This window comes from Lepisma saccharinum, chromosome 20, assembly GCF_977018435.1.
Source record: "Lepisma saccharinum chromosome 20, izLepSacc3.1, whole genome shotgun sequence".
In the NCBI taxonomy this organism is placed as follows: domain Eukaryota; kingdom Metazoa; phylum Arthropoda; class Insecta; order Zygentoma; family Lepismatidae; genus Lepisma; species Lepisma saccharinum.
In genome coordinates this window covers 11,205,476-11,227,474 of record NC_139248.1, presented here as the reverse complement: position 1 = coordinate 11,227,474, position 21,999 = coordinate 11,205,476, and the positions used below count along the sequence as shown (strand labels likewise).

Below are 21,999 nucleotides of genomic sequence, written 5' to 3'. Positions count from 1 at the left end.
ACACCCCCTATACGCCTTCATGGCGTGGTGCTATGCACAGGGGAACACTTTACCTTTTTTTTTTTACCTTTTTTTTAAGGTGAAAATTACCTGTAGAATTCGAGATTTACAGAGCTTTGGGAAATTTCGAACATTTCCCGACTTTTTCGGGAAATTGCGAATTAATCCCGTTCCGAATGTCGGGATTTAAAAAATTTCACATCCCCATTCAAAAAATTTTGTCCCGCACACCCCTAACCGCCACTGATAGAGAATGAACATAGACAATTTGCCTGGTAATATTTATGCATTCCATCGTACACTCGCCTCGTTTAGTTCTCCAACAGTTGGTTTCTTTCACAGCGTATTTGCAAAATATTCAATTCAACCTACATGATTGATTGGATTGCGATAAAGCCGTACTTCCTCCACTGCATATATTTTTATAAAGATGAAGGGAAGAAGGGAAAGCTGCGCGGGGACTTTTCGCATGTTCAAAAAAAGAGTGGACCTAAATAAATGCATTCATATACGTTGTATAAAACACACCTTATTACAAAATTCTTTGCCCTCCATTATGTATAATCACATCCACGAGAATGATAGTTATTCTGTATACACCTTATTTGCACACTATCAAACCATAAGTTAGAAAACTCAATAGTTATTAGTTATTACTAGGTTACACTATCAGGATCCTGTTTATCCTATTTTAAGCTCTTGATCTCTTGTTTACGTTCAGAAAGCAAAATCTAGAGTTGCTGAAATGTTCCCTTTTCATCTATGTAATTTTTTCACCTAATTGAAGCTATTTTGAGATATAAAGACATTGCAATAGATTCGCAATTACTGAGCATATTTTGTCTTGTGTTTATCTTGTTTTGCTGGCGATTTTATTACTGATATTTGCGCGCTCATTTGCTTGCGTAAATTCTCATACAAAGCTACCGTTTCTAGAGAGTAACCAATCAGATAACCAAGTTGGTGACGAATGTCGCGGAAAATATCTTGCGACGAATGAAAACAAGACGGCTCTGTGAGCAACTGCGAATATTTTTTAGAAAATATCTCATTTTTTCTTATGTGGAAGTGCTGTAGTAACATTACATTTGTGTGGTGAAAGTGCCAAGGAATATGAAGAGAAGAAATGCCGAATGTGGCAAACTCCGGAGGCCGTTAAAACGAAACAAAATAACAGAAGGCATTTACGGAAGGTGAGATTGGCAGCCATATGTGCATCAAAATGGCTGACCTAAAAAATAAAGATGACATATATCTACGAAAAGAAGTGTTGTTATATGTAAATGGAACACATAAAAACCCCGTAACAATATTGTCTTTTATATATGTTGGTTTTCTTTAATAATAGCTGGAGTAACTTGTATAGGCTGTCATTATGGAGAGTCGTTTACCTCGTACGGTGCGCGTACAGTAGACGCTTCTTTTCGGTGCAATTTTCTGAATAAAAGTTGATGATATATTGGCCAAATATTACTGAACAAAATGCTTAAATACATGCATCATTATTGTGAACATTTATTTCGGGAATACCGATATTACATCTCTATTTTCATAATGAACAATTGCCAGGTCCACATGTCAAGAGCTCGGTTCTTTGTTTTCCCATTGTAGTAAATTTTATACCACAGCTGTTGTTTTCTGTACTTGTAGTAAGATGTTAGTAATATCATGAAACGATATCCGTTTCACTTTACTTGTATTATTTCTAAATTGGCGCAGGATTTATTGTCATCCAATGACAAACTTTCAGATGTAATTGTTTGAGGCAGGGAAGAATATTTGACCTAGCTCATCCAGCTAGGAATTACTTTGAAATATCTTCACAGTCAGTGCTTGAGGTGGAAAATGTTAAGTGGGGGATGTTTGGTCGAATCTTGGGGTTAGCTGACAGGGGGGATGCTCCTATGGTTTAACATGGTGACAATGAGACAGCTGCGGGGACACCATCACCTTCGAGCACTGTTAGTGCTTGACGTTTTTCAATATTTCATAGATTTTGTAGTATTTGAACAGTTACATGTGGATTTCAGTTCTAAACTTCAGAAAAGCAATAATGTTCGTTCATTTCAAAGAGCCATATTTTTTAATTCTCTTTCAATGTTGCTTTTATATCTAAAATTAAAATGGTCAAGTTCACATTTATATTTTATTGTCCATGTTTATGTGTTTTCATATTTTGAGTGAATTAAATTTTGTAACAAATCAAATTTTCATTATTCTTTCTCATGTTCAAATTTAGGCAAATGTTTACTATACAAAAACACATTTCTTCATTTTTACAGAAGAAACTACTTACGAAAATTAGTTCCTCTAGCATTGTTGAACATCTGGAAGGTGTTTTCTGTCATGTGGGAATGTTTCATAGCGGAAATTTCAGTATTTTTTTTGAAAATTAATTCTCCGACGCAATGTAGCCTTTGGCACATCGTGATTGTGTTTTGTCGATGTTCATTGAGTATGCAGTGTTTCCAACCAAAAATACAAATATAGTTAAAATCCGTTGAACCATTCACGATAGCCCCAAGAAATATTATGTAAGGTTAGGTTCAGTTAGGTTAGGCAAACATAGTTAAACGAATTTTAACTGTTTGCCTAACATAACCTTATGTAATGTGTCTTGGGGCTATTGTCAATGGTTCAACGCATTTTAACTTTGTTTGTATTTTTTCGGTTAAGAAGGTTGGAAACACTGCATACCCAAGCTTCTTACGGAAGCGCAAAAACGAAAAGAAAGAAGTACTCGTAATGTGAAAAATTGAAATTACTTTGATCAAAAAAATGTGAATACACCTTAAAGAATTCATTATAATCTACCTCAAAGAATGTTCCGAGAAGCAGATACGTAAGTACGAATCTTAAAAGTGACGAAACAAAGAAGTTACATGTGTTTGTGGATAGTAAATTTTTACCCAAATTTGTCATCCACACAAAATTTTGTATGGATGTTGTTTATAGTATATATATATATTAATTTTAGTCTTCTGGCCTTTTTTTAAAAAAATACAGCAATACTTGAAGTTGTAAAGCTGTTTAAAACATCAAGAAATATGTTGCCATCGCATTGAATTGCGTTAATGTGGCAATGTTTTAATTAAATAGATAATGAAGTTTTATTTTTTTACTGCTTGTAAGAAAGACTCAAATAATATTATTAGTATAATTATGAAATATTAATATGAAAATCTGTTCTTACAAGGAACTGTTTGATTATCACTTTCATTATGTGTGCTAGTGTTAACGATGTTGCATGGAAATACTTGAATTTATAGAAACTATGTCAGAAATAAGGAGGAAAATATAAATTTGATACCATGTGTCGCAGAGAAGTAAATAGTTGACAGTGTATATATTTGGTGGTGACTACTTTGTTTTTTCTCTCAGTACATTTACCCATTCAATTTTAAAACTTAAAATAATAAAAATATAATGTTAGGTAACTTATTCCAAAGTTGATAACATTTTTTTCTTTCCAGCACACTTCTTTATTTGAAGTTTCTTATGCTTTGGGCTCTGGTTTTATTGGCTGATTTTATTCTGGAATTCCGTTTTGAGTTCCTTTGGCCATTTTGGCTTCTGCTTCGAAGTGTGTACGATTCATTCAAATATCAAGGCTTGGTAAGTACAAGCAGCTACGTAGTTTTTAATTGGGTTTGATATAGATTTTGTAGTTTTGTGTTCTCCAAATGCAAAGTAAAGTATTGTTGCTTATCTGACAAAGGGTCAATATTTTTCATTAAGTAAAGCAAAATAAAAGAAAAGGTGTAAAAATGAAGTGTCCAAATATATTGGCATCCTCATACTAATGTAATAACTTTGTGAGCCACAGTTTAGTTGTATTTAAAAAAAATGTAGTAATTTCAAAGATGATGACAAATGCTGTTTTTATGTGTAATTTAGAGGCAATAACAATCCTAATGTGGCTTGAAATACGCTTTATTGCTACAGTTGAGCCTGTGTGTATAAAAGCACGGTGCATAAAACTTATTTCATGAGTTGTATACATATAGTATTCCAGTGAAAAGGGAACTGACCTGAAATGAAACCCAAGGCATAATTTACATTGTTTTTATTGTTGTTTTTTCAATTATTATTATTATTATTTGAGTTTATACTTCATGGTTCTACTGAATGGATTTTAAGTTTTAATTAATGATCTTAATTCTAGGTTATTTTAGGAAAAGGCACACAAGTCACACTGAATCAATTAAAGAAACGGTAAATGTTTACTATCCTTCGGACACCTGTGGGGCTATGTGTCAATGGTTCGTGGGGCTATGTGCGAATGGTGTGTGGGGCTACGAATATTTTTTTCGAAACCAGTTTTTAACTATTGTAACCTATGCGTGGCCCTACCTAACCTAACCTTACCGAAAATGGTTCGTGGGGCTATGTACGAAATCTGTCCGAAGGATAGTAAACAAGTACCAAATAAACTATTATAAGTATAAGACGCAACATGTATATTATGTCTGTAATGTTTGACTTAAATGCTTTTCCCCCGAACACCCTAGAGTTTTACTTTGTGATTTTCTTAAGTTAAAGTTGCTCGAAATCAAAGCCTAAATATCCTGTAAACTATGTAAGAATGCATCCTTTTGTTCATTTTTGTGTGAGGAGAAATGGTTGTGTGATTAAGTAATTATCCCGTGTGAAATTTAGTATTTGAAAGCAAAACTTTGGTAGACTGTTATGATGTAGTTGCAATACAAAATTTAACATTTTCATATATTTAAAACTAGTATGAATTGTTACTATTTTCATGTCGCATTGGTGTTTGTGTCAGTTCAGAAGGCACTTCTTCATGCTGGTACTTTTTGAAATTAAAATATTGCGTCATCATTTGGAGCGAATGAATTCTGATTCGTTTATTTTTGTTGCAGGCCTTTTCTGTGTTTTTCATTTGCATCGCACTCACGTCAGACATGATCTGTTTCTTCTTCATACCATTTCATTGGTTATTTTTTGCTGCTAGTACATACGTTTGGGTACAGTATGTTTGGCACACAGGCAAGTATATGCTCACAGTGTTTTCCTATAGTCACCATCTGTTCCAATGAAAAGGTTGGCATTTAATTTTTTATGTGAAAATATGTAAACAGCACCCTTTCCGATAGAGGGTCATTCCATGTTAGTTCAACCAGACAATGGTAACCATGAGCTGAGATTTTGAGGAAACTTGGCACATTTAATCCTTCCATGGAGGTGAGAAACCACATTTTTTTTTGTCTCAAACTTGACTGGTTTCATTTTTATAGCCTCTCAAACTTTGAGTGATCACTTATTTCTTCCATTCCCAGAGCCTCCAAGTAGGAGCTGCACTGTCTTGGGAAAATAATTTTATCTCCCTTATAAATTATTCAATCTCTTTGAAACTTCACAACAATGTTAACCGAATAATAAGGATGTACTTAAAATTGCTTGTATGGTTTTTGACACCACACATATATATTTTTTAGTAAAAATGCTTTTTTTGATAAGCGGTCCTGAAAAATATTTCAACAGTTTGATTAAAGCAAATAAAAAAATATAAGTAAATATACTATTTTCTGTTTCTGATACTGTATATATGAACCTGCTATGGAAATGTTTGATGAGGGTGTTAATGAAACTCTAATAATTTGAGTAACGTTTCTTCTAATGAAAATAAAACATTCTGGATGTACGTACTATATAATTGAAACTTAAATAATTTTTCATAGTCTTTCTAGTTAAATTATGGCAATTTTTTAAATGATAGTTCAGTGGTTCCCAAAGTGTGCATCGTGAAATGTTCCAATATTTTCACTGAAATGACACTTACTTGTAAGTCTACACATGCATGGTTTTAGTACATTTATATGTAAAATGTTTCTGAATTTGAAATATGTGTTTATTTCTTTAACTTAGTGCAAGGAACCTAACCACACTAAAAGTGTGTCTACAGTTTACAAATTAAATTTCATTTCCTGGCTATGACCTTCACCTCATCAATGCATATATTCTTTTTGCATTCTTTTCCTTTCGTAGAGCCTAATAAACACCATTAAATGATCACGACATTAATGTACTTTCACCAAAAGTACTTCTGGTACCTACAAAATCCTTATGTATTATTCTATAAAATATTTCTTTCTTTCTTTAACAATCCAACTTGCTTTCAATCAAATAATCGATAACATTCGTGGATATCTGCAGGTTTTTATTTTCTATCGTTATTTTTTTTGTTGTTGGAGGGCATGGTGTGAAATAGGCATATTCTTCCCCATAATAGTGTCGCCTCCTGAAAGAAACATACCATCAATATGAAGTTATCACATTCCTGCAATATCCTTTTAATAATAAACACAAACGACTTTGACTGAAATAAAATTGTGTGCGTGAAATTTATATTTTTAGGTTGAGATTCATTTTCCAGGAAAGGGGACATGGCCCCCCCTTACCCTGCTTTCCACGCATCTATGTACCCATTATTTCAAAATTTATGTTGTAAAATTTTGTTTCAATGATATTTTGAAGTTAGATTTTGAGTTGATTTGAAAAATTTAAAATCCGGTAGCCATTTTTAAAAATAATCAGATATAAGTTGTCATATTTTCAGAAGGAATGAAAAAGCCATCAATTTTATTTATGGGTAAGTTAGACCATATATCTAAGCTCATTTTAAAAATACTTTTGTTGGTGTTACACACTTCCCTTTCAACAAATTTTAGTAAACCATGTTTTCGGTCCAAAAAATCAGATTATAATAATTTATTAATTTATTAGTGTACTAAAATATAAATGTGATATGTTGACATTTTTTTCTGGTATCCTTATTGTTCGGTTAACATTGATGTGAAGTTTGAAAGACATTGAATAATTTATAAGGGAGAAAAGAATATTTTCCCAAGGCAGTGCAGCTCCTGCTTGGAGGCTCTGGGAATGGAAGAAATAAGTGATCACTCAAAGTTTGAGGGGCTATAAAAATGAAACCAGTCAAGTTTGAGACAAAAAAATGATGTGGTTTCTCACCTCCATGGAAGGATTAAAAGTTTCCTCAAAATCTGAGAGCATGGGTTCCGAAACCTTATTTTGTTGGTTGAATTGACATGGAATGACCCTAGAGCTTTATCTAGGAATCACCAAGAATGGATGATCCTAGTCACCCAACCTAATTCCTTTTGAGTTTCTTTGCATTGAAATTTATGATATCCACGGTTTACGAACATAAGGCCTGTTATATTAGGGCAACAGCAGACCTCATCAGTGTATGCTTTGTGCATTCACTGAACAATTAGTGAAGGTCATTTGGACATTGCAGTAGACATTTTTGCACTCATTCATAGATATATTGGTATGGGTTGGTAATAGAGTGGAACCTCGATTTTATATTATTCAGGGGACCCTGATCAAAAGCTTAAAATCTGGCCCTATTGGGACCATCAAGTTTGACCGTATAACGTAGGAAAAGTACCGTCTGGGAACGTGTTCTACTGCATGTCCCAAATTACACAATAAATGTACAGAGTGTCCCACTCGTAAGGGGCCCCGGAAAAAGTGTTATAAAAATCTTAATAAAGGAGGATATGAAACCAATTTTGTACATGACATACCTTTATGGTTGAGAAATGAAGGTACATTACAGGAAGTGCTGGAAGTGACCTCCTCCCACTTGTATACACAGTTCAACACGGCGCTGCATGTTCGTGAATGTTCTCACGTAACTCGTACACTTGGTACAGTGATGAAGCGTGGTTCCACTTGTCAGGATACGTGAACTCACAAAACACACATTTATGGAGTAGTGAAAACCAGCATGCAATCATTGAGGAACCCCTTCATTCACAGAAGGTGGGCGTGTTCTGTGCATTATCACAGCGGCACATCATTGGACCAATTTCTTTTGACACTAGTGTCAACAGTGATGTGTACCAGGTATTGTTTCATGAATGAGTGAACCAGTTGGATGACGAGGAACTGACACTTGTCTGGTACCAGCAAGATGGAGAAAAAAGGCAAAAGGTCTGACACGAGTATGGCTGCGGTGGAATAATTTTTCCCTGGCCGAGTGATTTTGAAAGGATTATGGCCCCCAAGGTCACCGGACTTGACCCACCCTGACTTTTTTCTGTGGGGTTACCTTAAAGGTAGTGTGTACAAGAACAAACCACACACCATCGACGAGTTACGTGAGAACATCTGCCGTGAAATCCAGGCAGTCACGCCAAATACTCTGGTAGCAACATTCACGATCATGCAGCTCCTTACAAGTGGGACACCCTGTATTTTACAATTATGACTAGGATTCAGAGTAAAAAAATGACCTAAAAACAATTTTCGCTCTTAAAATGAAACTTGAATTTTTTTCATAAATTACAAGAGAGTGGTCGATAGAACCTGTTGTTTGGTGGTTTAAACTACCGCATCAAAGAGAAAAATACAATTAAGTGCTAATGTAGTTTTATTTATTTTTACTTTAACGTTTTTCTGTAAAATTAATTCACTTTCAGAGTGTATCTTGCACGATACAATAGCCGATCAGCATCTGAAAATACAGTTGTTTTGCCTACATGAGATTATAATTTTTTTATATTGTCACTAAAATCGCAGATTAAAGCAATTATAGTGGCATGCAAGGGAACCTCGAAGTATGTTTCACACAAAGTATTTTAATTTTTCTGCAGGAGAAGTAAAGGTACCACAATTAATTATTGAATCCATTGCCAAATATTTCAGTTCAAAGTAATATTTTGTATTGTTCTTTTCCGTTGACCGTATTTTCGAATAATGGCGAACTTGCTAAAAAGACCATGTCGGGAAATTTAAATATATAAGTTATGCTAACAAATGCATTTAAAATTTATGAGAACAGGGGAGGAGAAAAATGCAATAATGAGGCAAAAATACTGAAAAATAACCTAAAATTAAAAAATGCCAAAAAAAAAGGCAAAATAATGCAAAATAAACTGATATCAGGTTTAGCATTGTTTTCAAGGCTCAGAAAAGATGATTTTTCGTCAACTTCCAAGCCCTAATTATGACTTTTGTTCATTGGAACAGATGGTGACTTAATATAATTTTAATATTAATTAATTCTTATGTTCTTAGCTCATATGCCGGCCCCCATGGCAGAGTGGTTAGCACATTGTGCCACGATGCTGGTGGTCTCAGGTTTGAATCCTGGCCTGGGCATGGATGTTTGTGTCAATTTCATCACATCATCACTCATCCCCATCTTTGCAAATTAGGCAAAAGTGGCATAAGAGGCAAAGTAAAGCAAATCAATCGATCTTAGCTCATGTATTTAGAGTTACAAATTAACAACAGTCTCTAGTAGAGCGTGATTTTTGTTTAAGTTTCCCCCCCCTTTCACAATTTCAGTGAAGCTTTATTAGGAATTTTAATGCCTTCTGGGGGTGATCAAGCACTTGCTTAAATTTAGATATCTTGGAGGGCTGTGATTGCCATTTACTATTGTGCCAGCAATGATTATGGTTGTTTTTGGTTGTCTTGTATCATTGCTTAATTGTTGATACTAATGAGGCAAAGATAATCTTACCATAAGCTGACCTCCATGGCAGAGTGGTTAGCACATCGTGCTATGATGCCAGGAGTCATGGGTTCGAATCTCAGCCTCGGCATGAGTGTTCATTCATCATCGCCATTAGCCAAAAGTGGCAGAAATGCGAAGTAAAATAAAGCATATTAATAATATTATTAATTTTAGATGTCTCAGAGTGAATCATCTTTTTAACTATCAATTTCTATTTTAACTACAATTATGGAAAAGTTCTTGATTTTTTATTCTATTTGTGTATCATCTGAAGTTAATTATTTTTAGCAATTAAGTGTGATGACTCAAAAAATATAAAATATAAAAATCATGAAAATATTTTTAATTTGAAAGAAACTACTACCCAATAGGTATAATACAGTGCGTCCATTTCGATCTGCAGCCGAGAGATCGGGAGAAACGTGGCGGGCGGCGCTGACGGAGATGCCGACATTTGAGGCCTGTAATGCCCGCTTATTTTTGTGGACATCTTGCAAAACGAGCACTAACCTGTGTTATAACATGCAAAAGTTCTTCTGTAATTCTTCCAAGTTCCACCCTTATATACACAAATAAATACGCTTTAGAAATTATATTAAGAGCCACAGATAATACTCTGTAAAACATTTTAATCATAGTTTTGACCAGTAACGTCCTGCTTAAGTTTATATCCTTGAAAGAGTTTTGTGTCGATGGGGATCGTTTGGAGGTTTCGAATGTGCAACACTGTATCAAGATTACGCTGCAGACGAACCGTTAAAAGCTAATGGTGTTCGTGAGCTTCCTTGCAATCCGAAATCTCCTAGCTCAAGTTTTTTGTTTCTTCGCGACTACAGAGCTGTGAATATAGTGGCAGGCAGATGTAAACCAAGAGCGTGTTAATTTCGTACTGTGTGTAAGAGTGTTATTCTTGGTTACTTGCTGTTACTTGTTTGTGTTATTGCAGTGTGTATGTGTGTTGTGTCAGTCAGACGATTGGAATGCCAGCCGCAAGGTTCACGTTAGAACAAAGAATTTTTATGTATGACACTTACGTGAAAACAGACTCGTGTCGAGACGTGTGTAGGCAATTTGTACAGAAATTCCCAGGCGTGTAGGTGGACATCACTTTGAACAACTCTTATAACACAGGTTAGTGCTAGTTTTGCAATATTTATATAAATGTCTGCATATGTCCATAAAAATATGCGGGCATTACAGGCTGCAAATGTCGGCACCTCCGTCAGCGCCGCCCGCCACGTTTCTCCCGATCTCTCGGCTGCAGATCGAAATGGACGCACGGTACAAATATATTATAACCAGTGTGAAAGATGATCTTGTATGGTTATTGAATAATTTGGGAAGAAGAACATATTTTCTGTCATGTTCAAATCATCTATCTTTAACTCACGTTTCAGAAATCTATCTAATTTCTATGGTATAAACTTTGCAAAAAGTGATGTGAATTGTAATGAATCATAGGCTATATATTTATAATGTACTTTATTTTCTTGAGAAATACACTAATTTATTATCTTCATTGCAGAGAAAGGAATTTGTTTACCCACAATTATATTGTGGTTACTATTTGTATACATAGAAGCTGCTATAAGGCTTCGAGATTATCAAGAATTACAAAATTTGGGAAAAGTTCCATTTCATTTAGACCTTTGTAGGCCGTTCGCAGCACATTGGTAAGTAAATATATTTGTTACTAGCAGTTGTGAATAAAATCTATACCAGTATAGGTAAATGCTAGTGTAAGACTGTAAAATATTGTTTATTTGATATCGATGAAATTGATTAACAAAGATTGATGTCAATATAACTAAATGTCTTTGTCATACTTTTGAATTCTAATTGTAATTTTAAGTACTGACAGTAAATTTCATATTTATGATCCCTTAATATATTTACGTTATTATTTCATTGTAATAATTGTGCATTGTTACTGTAACCTTCACTGTGGCTGGATACTGATTCCTATTTCTGTCTTTACAGCATTGGATATCCAGTTGTCACACTGGGTTTCGGTTTCAAAAGTTACATAGGTTATAGAATGAGACAGGTGAGTACACCAAACTATTATACAGGTGAAAGTGAGGTGTACGTTGTTAACCACACTTGCATCAACTTCAGATTCAATTAATATTCAGCATATGTATTTATAAACATATTGTTTATTTTATAACAGATAGCAGGTGCTGTTTAAAGTATTGTATTATATTTTATCTTCCAACATAACCTGCTGTAACCCAGTTGTTCTCAACCTTCTTGAGACTGTGGCTCAGTAAACTATTATTTTTAAAAGTCCATGCCCAAATCTCAAGATTGCTTTTGCATTTTTTAAATGTATACTTGTACATGAATTAACATGTACCCTTGAAATTAAATAACAATAAATAGATTCTGAAATGATCGTAAAGAGTAATAATTCTATTACATTTAGATTTGTTGACATAAAAATATGGATGGTGAAGCAGTAATAACGTGCAATCAAGTTATTCTGGCTTTGATATCTGGTGGAGGTACATACTGATGCAGATCCCACTTTAAACTGTAGGTCCAGTCTTAATTAGTCTATCTGTGTGAAATTAGGAATATGTTATTTGTCAACCACTTTCAGCAGAACTTCTCACGCCCAATATAATTGATAACAGAACTCGATATCGAGCTGCGGCGTAACGATTGAAACACTGAACTTTTGAAGTGTAAATGCTAAATATATTGCTGCTATATATGTGGATGTTAGCTGCTTAAACCACATAGAATTAAGGTGTCACTTGTAACATTTTGTTTAATCTATTTGCAGAGGAAACAAAAAGATGTTGCAAAAGAAAATGAATTTTATATGCAATTACTGCAACAAGCATTACCGTTGGAGCAGCAACAACAGCAACAGACACATCATCAACAGTCATTTCTTAATACTAGTCCAGAAAAAAGTAAAGGTAAGTGTTCTTCAGTGTTATTTATTTTACAGTTTTATTGTTATTCCCCCACTCAAGTTTGCATTTTTCTTTTAGCACACTTTTCCACAAATTATACCTAATATTATACCTCCATTGTGTTTTTAATCTAGTATTTTAATTTGTAGGTCAAATGCCTTTCGCCTTTCTGGCATTGACCCTAATACAGTGTGGAAAATCTGGAATAGCCAATGCATTTATTTTTTCTGGAAAATAATGAAAATGTCAGGGAAATTTACTGTTTCTGGAAAAATCAACTTTTTTTTAGTAGTACACCAAAAGTAGGTTTCGCAAGTACAAAAAAAGGGACATATTGTGGACAAACTATACTTTAGTTTCATATACTGAGTATTACCAGTAGTTACAATAGAAATTGTACATTAAATGCTTTCGGAAATATCATGTTTTGAAATATTTTCATCTAGAAATATACTGCAGTAAGTGCCTATTTGAATTTCCCACTTGATGCAGCAATTTTTGAGTTGGGTTTTGTACATATTAGAAATAATACAGATTTTATTATCAATTGTACTATAATTATGTGTTATTTATACTATAATTATAATTTTTCCATAAAGAAATAATTATGTGTTAACCTTAAGTCTCTCCTGCCATTATCACACTTACATGTGAAGTGGGATCCTAAGTATGGGGTTAGCTAAGCTTGTTACACACAGTTTTAGATACAGTGTGTTTCACTTGCTTTTGGCCTCTGATTTTCACTTATAAAAATCAAACTATTGGTCATATCTCTAGCCTTCTTGAACCCCAAGGTTCATGGCTGCAGCAACACAGGCCTTCCAACTGTCCCTATCCTGAGCAAGATCTATATACTCTTTTTCATTCCTACCAATTTCCTTTAGGTCCATCTCAACATTATCCCTCAGTCTCCTTGGTCTTCCTACTGGTCTCTTGCCATCAGGTTTCCCAACAAGAATCCTGTGAACTCCTCTTTTCTCTCCCATTCGTGCCACATGGCCTGCCCACCTAATTCTTCTTGATTTAATCATTCTAATAATATCTGGACATGAATACAAATTATGCACTTCTAAATCATGTAACCTTCTCCACTCACCTGTCTCCTCATCCCTTTTAGGCCCAAATATTTTCATAAGGACCTTATTTTCAAATACTCTCAATTTATGTTCCTCTTTCAATGTAAGGGACCAAGTTTCGCATCCGTATAATATTACAGGCAAAATTACTGTTTTGTATATTTTAACTTTTAGTTTCTTAGATATTAAATGAGACAACAAAAGTTTATGAAGAGAAAAGTAACATGCATTTCCTGAATTAAGCCTACTTTTTATTTCCTCTTTAATATCATTTTCATTTGTTAGTATTACTCCTAAGTACTTGAATTTGGAAACTTGTTCAAACGAGTTATTATCAATAATTGGATTTTGATTATTACCTAACATTTGGTTTCGGCCTGTAAGCATGTATTTAGTTTTTCTTTGCTAACTTCCAAACCTATCTCTTTAGCTGCTTTGAAAAATATTTTAGCATTATTCTTAATTGTATTTACATCATCCCCCAGTAAGTCTATATCATCTGCATATGCTAACAGCTGAGACACCGTTTAGTTTTAGTCCTTCGATAGTTTCTATGGTGATAATTATTATGGTCAACGTAGTCAATATTATAACTATTGGCCATAATGTAATGAAATTTGCTACATACGTACCTTGGTGTGTGGCAGGTGATGTCATTGCAGATGGTGCTACAGTCTCTCGTCCTTGTGTGAGCATGCATGTGCATCTGGGCGATTCTGCCGGTAAATGCCAATTGTACGGGCGTGTGCTTTCAGTCTTCAGTTCTTGACTCTCCTGTTGTGACACCTGATAGTGGTTCATGTTTGGTTGAAAGTTCATACTTACAAACAGTGGTTCGTGATTACAGTACAGTACGCTGTAACTCCTGATGTGGTGGTGGCTATCTTTTGTAACATGGAGAGAGAGGCATATGCAGGTATGCATTGATGATAATGCCGACCACTTCCAACACTCGCTGTGATGTCACCATGCTTCTCATACACTAAGATATCTCCGTATCAAATGTCATTACATTATGACCAATAGTTTGATTTTTATAAGTGAAAACCAGGGGCCAAGAGCAACTGAAACACCCTGTTTATGAATTGCCCAAATGTCTTTGCTCTGGAAAACCTGAGAATTTTGTATTTACAAAATTGTAGACACCCTGTAATAGCATGCAAAAAGGCTGCTGTCTAGGGGTGTACAAAGCGTCATGATGTTACTTGTACCATGCTGAAAATGGCATTGTAGGTCTATTAAATAATCACATAAATTTCCTGTTCCATCATATCAGTAATATCCAGTATTTTTACATAAGTGTAGGACTATACAGGGTGTATCATAAGTAGGGCTAGGATTTTGATGACCTAAAAATTCGTAAAAAATGCCCTTAAAAAGATGCATTTATGACCTAAAAATTGCCAAAAAAAGGCCTAAAAACCGTTAAAAATTCCAAAGTAAAATTTTATTTGCATTTCAAATTACAGCAACTCTAGTATGCAACTTTTGACAAATTATGAGAGGTTACTGTTCAGTTTTGAGTTGCAGTGTGTAACGAATATTTTCTGTAAATTTTCAAAAAGAAATTAATGACGACTGTCAGCTAGCACACTTTCATACATAGAAAAGCTCCTTTCAACATCAACAGAGGTAATAGGGGCATATTTAAAACATACAATGTAACTTGGTTCTAATTCGGTTTCAGAGTCTGGCAATGAAAAAGTTTTCCCACACAATACGTCACGAATAGAACATATTATTGTGTATCCTGCATTTTTCCCTAGCACTTTCTGCATCTTTTCTCTCACTTGTATTCCAACAGTACCTGGAACTGCTTCCAAATTATCCTGAACTTTGTTAAGGACATTAACTTGATCAACCAATGTAGCTCCAGATGTCTCGAGTGAAGTTATGGCAGAAGGTAGGAAGCCGAAGTTGGACTTTATATAGCATAATTTTCCCTCCATTTCGGGATCAGCCAAGAGTTTCTGTGCTTGTCTTATACACAATGCTTCACTGCTGTCGAACGAGGTTACAACTTCTTTCACAACTTTATAATTTTCACAATAGTAACCGCAAGCCTCTAACCATGTACCCCATCTAGTAAGAATAGGAGCTGGTGGCAAAGGCACATCAGGTGCATGAGACCTAAAAGCTAACACTCGTGATGGGGACTTGAGGAAAATCTTCTTAATGTTTGCAATCAGTTGGTCTACATCAGGAAAGTGACTTCGCAGTTCTTCAGGAATATGGTGACACGCATGTGCAAGACATGTTACATGTACCATTTTCAAGTACAGACCTTTCAGAGAATTCCCTGCTTTAACCATGTACGGTGCCGCATCTGTTACAAAAAGCAACACCTTGTCATATTGAATGCTGTTGGGCCACAATAACTGCCTCGCGTTATTGAAAACTTTGCTGATCGTTGAATAATTCACTTTTTCTAGACATTCACAATTTATTAGAAACACTTGAGTAGACTCTGATTCCTGCATCGTACCAATCACTACATTTGCAATGTACCGTCCGAGTGAGTCGGTACTTTCGTCAATTGACACCCATATTTTTTTACCATGAATTTTCTGCCGAATTTGATCCATTGTTTGGTTGTAGCATTTCTTGACATAATTTTTCCTTAGCGTGGAAGAATCTGGTATCGATTTCCCAGTATGTTTTTCCAAAAATGCTCGAAGTTTAGGATTATTTAGTTTACTTAGAGGAATGTCAGCAGAAATAAAAGCGTCGCACAGTTCTTCAGAAATAACAGAGGATTTGGAGGAACACTCACCCATTAACAATTGCACAGTCCTCTTCTGATCTTGAATTTGCTTCAGAGCTGCCTTGTGTTTCTCGCGGTTGACATGTTGCTCCACCGTGAATTCCTTTTCCGCAGCAACTCTTACACCACAAAGCTGACAGAATAATACTGATCCGTCCATACTGAACGTATTTTCACCATATTGGGACACAAACTGTTTTAATTTGTACTGTGTACTTTGCTTGGTTTTTGGCATCTTGTCCAATGCTTCGAAAACCTGCTCTACTGAACACTGCACCAAAGTAAATTCTCGCAAAAAAACAGGAACTTCGACAATGGCCAGATCACACATTCCATCCATTCACTTTCAAGGAACACAACAATTGGTCTGAGCAGATTAGAAGATAAGATTAGGCAGGGCAACGACTTTCTTCTCCTGGGGCAAAATTGCGAGCTGTTTTGAACTTGTAACAATTGAATGTCATTGTAAGGAAATCGTTATATTCGTGTTGTTTATTTTCTTCTGAGACTGATGGAAGGTAGATGCGGTTTCATATATTTTAAATTGTCTAGGGAAGATATGAAAAAATAGGACATTTATTCATCTTAATCCTTTCACGTTAATGCTGCCCATGCACTCGCAGCGTACAAGTGCTCTGGAAAACTAAGAAAATAAAAAAAAATGTCCAAAAAATTACTTAAAATGCCAAAAAAATGACTTATACAACCCATAATGGCAAAAAATGCAAAAAAATGCCCCCAACAAATAGTGCTTAAAAGTTTCAGCACGACATGAAACACATACATATTAAAAGATTTGGGTTTCTTATTCATCAGAAAAAAAGATGCAATTTCATCAAAATCCTAGCCCTAATCATAAGTAATAGCGCAAACTGACTCAGTTGAAACTACACAATAATAGAAGCAAAAAAGTCTCACTAAACATGGGTCTGCAAACGAGCCATTTTCGAGGTAATTACGGATATGTGGTTACAAGCTGCCACTGACTTCATTGTTTGAAAACTTCATCCTAGTTGGTAAAATGCTAATAATACAGTAAGAAAAGTCATTGGAGATCTCATTGCTTTCATTGAACGTTCTACTTACTTTAATAAACATTAGCATGTTACATGTTACAATTACTGTACACTCGTACCTGTTAAAGGAGGTGTTCAATGTGTCGTCCTTGCATCTGGATGCAATATTGTACACAATTCCGCATTGAGTTTCGAATTCTTTCGAACACCCGGTTCATTTCGGAATTGATCACAAGCATGTACAATTATCTGTACTGATTGCATCCATCCTGTTTGATTACACCACCACATCTCGGAAATGTTCAGTTTTGTAAACAAAGAGCAAATCTCGGAACGTGCAAGGAGTAAAGCACTCAGTGTTGACAAAATGCAATCAGTGACAGCTTCTAACCACACATTCGCACACATTTTTATCATTTTACGAACTAGGACGACATTTACAAGCAATGAAGTCAGTGCTGGCTTGTAACCACACATTTGCAATTATCTCAAATGGCTCGTTTACAGACCCATGTTTACTGAGACTTTTATGCTTCTATTATAGTGTACTTTCAACTGTCAGTTTGCGCTATTACTTATGATACACCCTGTATAATGGAAACCCAACTATGTTATTGATTGTGGTAGTAATGTTATCCATATTTGAACTTTGTAGGTGGCGTGCCCCCAGGGGAGGCAGGAATTTCAAATGGTGTTATTCACAATGGCACAGCACTACCTCAATCTTCCACAACAAAAAATAATCACAGAAAGTCCCTTGATAAGGGGGATAAAGCAGAGGGTGACGGGAAATGTACAGAAAAGTCTTCAAAATATTACCATTCAAATGGTACCATCCATGGGGAGCTGGAATATATGGAAAGGGTCGGGTAAGTATTATGGATTGCTGGTTGTGTTGCAGCAACTGTTTACAGGAGAATTTTTAGGTGAATAAATTTATTTTTGGTTCCAGTAAGCAGATTTATCGAATCTCATGTGTGTGTCAAGAGAACTTGGGCACCTGACTATCATGCGGAAGACCTGGGTTCGATCTCTAAGTTGGGCGATTACAGGTAGACATTTTTCAAAGAAGTCCCTGCATGAAGCAGCTCTGGGTCTAACCCACCTCTAATTGATGGGTACCAAGAGGGGAAGTGACAGGGGCATATTGCTGATCACATCACTTTGATCAAGAATATGTGCGCCCCTACCTCCAAACTAGGGATGACCACAAAATCTGATATCCACCTGATATCAAGAGTTCAAATTATCTGATATCCGTTTCGGATAATCTGGATGGAATAGATTTGATGAAGGATTTGTGGAAAATACGAAAATGACTAATAAAAGATAGCCCATATGCACATATTCAAATATCTGGACATTTCAGATAATCTGAATATCAGATACCCGGATATCAGAAAATCCAATATGCAATAGAGAAAATTATCCAATATCTGAAAAGAATTGTATCCAGATTTGGTCATCCCTACTCGAAACCCACAAACTTTACCTCTTTACTTTATATAATTAATAAATAAGGAAGTGTTAGGTGTATTGTATGGAAATATATCTCTCACATGATTACTCTAATAAACCATAGTAGGGCCTCTACAATAGTGTAGTAGTTACCGATAAACAAACTTCCTTCAAATCCAGTTTCCAGGGCTGAGGGAAACTCATTGCTTTAGAACAACAAAGCCGGCCTTCCTTTCTTGGCAAAATTTTTCCCTTGAAAAAAGACTAAAAAAAGAAGTATCCTTTTTGCCTGCCATTTTCACGAAGAAAAAAAAACGTTCAACAATCATTTCTGTTAAATACATGTGTTAACAACAATATGAAAAAAGAAAATTGGAATTCTAGCCAAAAATAGCGAAGTTATAACGTAAAAACTACGACCTAGACAAAGCATCTTGATCGAGACGATCGGGCACCCGAGGGTTACCTAAGAGCATCTCAATGGAGATGATCGGGCACCTAAAGGTTAATCTAAAAGTTCTGTACCTAGTCATATCATAAATTCTGTTACAAAGTTTAGACAGGGATGGCAACACTGGTGGGCAAGGTAACCCCGCAATGTTGGATCAGACAACAACCAGAAAAAAAATAGAAGTAAAGTGCTCCCCTGTGCTTAGCACCATGCCATTAACGCGTATAGGGTGTGTGGGGGTAACACCCCACACTTTCTTGATCCGGTCATGAGTGGGGGTGATGTGATCAGCATCATGCCCCTGACACCTTTACCCCCCAGGGTTTCCCCCAGGTGCCCATGTCATTCGATGCTGGGTGGGTGCTGGGGCTGCTTCCAATGTTAGAAAAGTTTCTGGATTTGAACCTTCCGGGGATCAAACCGGGACCTTTAGCATGGTAGTCAGATGCGTTACCGACTGAGCCACCGCGGCCACAACAACCAGTATCATTGTGTGTTTGGATGTGGTAGCGGAAAGATGAATTTCACTGCGAGTCGAATGGAGTGGGGTGTATACGAGAACCGTGTGGCAGTAATCGCACTGCACAAAGTTGGCAAATCACCATCGGACATTTCCAACACCCTGAAAAGGCTGAATATCAGCAGGATGTTCATGCATCGGACCATCAACAGGTACTGTGACACAGGGACAATTGAGGACCGCCCCCAGGAGAGGTAGACCTCGCAACGTGAGGAGAAGCTCATGAAAGCAGTGGTGGTGCAGATTCGACGAAATCCTGTCAGGAAACAAGCAGTGATGGCTCGAGAGCTGAACATTTAAAAAATTTCGATGTCACGTGTGCTCTGAAGTGACCTAGGACTCCACTCATCAGCGAAGTACCGGTCACTTCCTCACTCCACAGCTTAAGGTCCTGAGGGAGCAGAGTTTGTTCTGACTTTTTAATGTGTTGTGTTTGTCTCGTGCAGGTCTTTTTACAACCTTGCACTTTTAGTTTTTCCCAAGGGGCTCTTTACACCCCTTTTTTAAGTTCTAGTCAGAATTTTAGATAAGGGATATTTTCCCGTATACATAGAAGGGTGCGAAATGGCCTTAAGTGCCGACGCACCCAGAAATTTTAACTCAATTCCAATTCCAGAGGGAGCAGAAAACAAAAAGACTCCTTCAGCGTTACGCAAATGGTGGCCACAGGAGGATCCTTTTCACAGACGAAAAAAAAATTCACGATTGAAGAGTCTTACAATTGTCTTTGAAGAGTCTTTGCTTCGACATCCCAGGAAGCTGGTGAAAACATGCCACGGATCCTCAGAGGCCATGATCACGCCCCAGTGATGGTTTGGTGGGGGATTTCGTATGATGGCACACCTGACCTCCACTGCTGTGAACATGGTGTGAAAACATCTGCAAAAGTGTACTAAGCGACAGTGTTGGGGCCACTTGTGACCGCACCATGTTCAACAATGAGCCATGGAGCTTCCAGCAGGACTCAGCACCAGCCCACAATGCAAGGACCACACAGGAGTGGCTTCAGAGGAATGTGCCCGATTTCATTGCTCCGGCTGATTGGTCCTGCAGCAGCCCCGACCTCAGCCCATTGGACTACAGGTTGTGGTCCGTTTTGGAGGGCATGGTCTGTAGGAAGAGACATCCAAACCTTGCGAGTCTCAAGCGTTCTCTTGTGAAGGCAGTGGGGACTTTCCCCTCGAGACCGTGCATGCTGCGATCGATGACTGGCCTCAGAGACTTCGGGCCTGTGTGAAGGCCAGAGGTGGCCATTTTGAACAGTGAACAGTGATTGGTGCTTTGTGTTGGCAAGACCTGTACCTTTATAACATCCAAATATTAATACATTAGCCTGCTCACTGTGCCTGTAGTTCATTATTAACTTTGTAACAGAATTTATTTAACTAGGTATACATATTATAAATTATTTGGAGAAAGATGGTAATTTATTACTAGAAATCTTTCATTGTTTATTAGGATTGTTGTAGAAAGTGAGATTAGAGTCATATCTGCTACTGTGGTTCTTCTGTGGCACACTATAGAAAAACTACAGAATGTTCCCAAAGTATTAATAGAAGCATTTTGTAAAAACTAATGATAGAACTGATCAGTACTCTTAATCAGCATCAGCTGGTACAGACATATCAGTTTATTAGTTATATTACCAAACTTTGTGCAAAATTCTTCCCATTAAATTTTTTTTAAAAAAAATCTGTGCTCGAAAATCTTCTTCAGAGCTAGTTCTAGTTTCAGAGCTAGAGCTCTGAAAATCAGGTGCCAGGAAACCACCTACTAGCAATTGTGCAAACTATAAGAAGCTGAGCTGCCCCCCTGAGGCAGAGTGGTTAGCACATCATGCTACGATGCCAGGGGTCCCGGGTTCAAATCACGGCCTGGGCATGGATGTTTGGGTGTCCTTTCGTCAATTTTATCATATCATCACTCATCCCGATCTTCGCAAATTAGTCAAAAGTGGCACAAAAAGCGAAGTAAAATAAAGTAAATTAATCAATCTAAAAGAAGCTGAGCATCACCTTATTCAAAATATCGCTAAATCATGTGAGGATGGGGGGTGGGGGGACAAGGAGTAAGAAATTGTTACTGATTCTATGGAATGTTCACAACATTATAAAAAAAATAATTTGCTAACTTACAATGTACCGCAATGTATACTTAGAATCTTCAAAATTTTGTACATGCAAACTTAGAAAATGGCAATATTACAGCAAGAGATCACAGTCGCCATGGCGACCAGGATTTTTCGATCCCTGGGCATAATACGAGGGTCACTATTT

The 21,999-nt window shown here is 36.4% G+C and overlaps 1 protein-coding gene across 1 annotated transcript in view; it reads left to right on the top strand.

Moving 5' to 3' along the window:
- The first annotated feature begins 973 nt into the window (after window positions 1–973).
- Window positions 974–21,999, top strand: part of LOC146003721 (macoilin) — a 38,159-nt gene continuing 17,133 nt past the window's right edge. Inside the window, exons 1-7 of the mRNA XM_083142111.1 lie at window positions 974–1,193; window positions 3,474–3,615; window positions 4,881–5,007; window positions 11,037–11,184; window positions 11,492–11,558; window positions 12,303–12,441; window positions 17,950–18,163. Of these exons, the coding sequence (XP_082998237.1) occupies window positions 1,114–1,193; window positions 3,474–3,615; window positions 4,881–5,007; window positions 11,037–11,184; window positions 11,492–11,558; window positions 12,303–12,441; window positions 17,950–18,163 (917 nt within the window). The 5' untranslated portion in view covers window positions 974–1,113. The remainder of the gene's footprint in view (window positions 1,194–3,473; window positions 3,616–4,880; window positions 5,008–11,036; window positions 11,185–11,491; window positions 11,559–12,302; window positions 12,442–17,949; window positions 18,164–21,999) is intronic.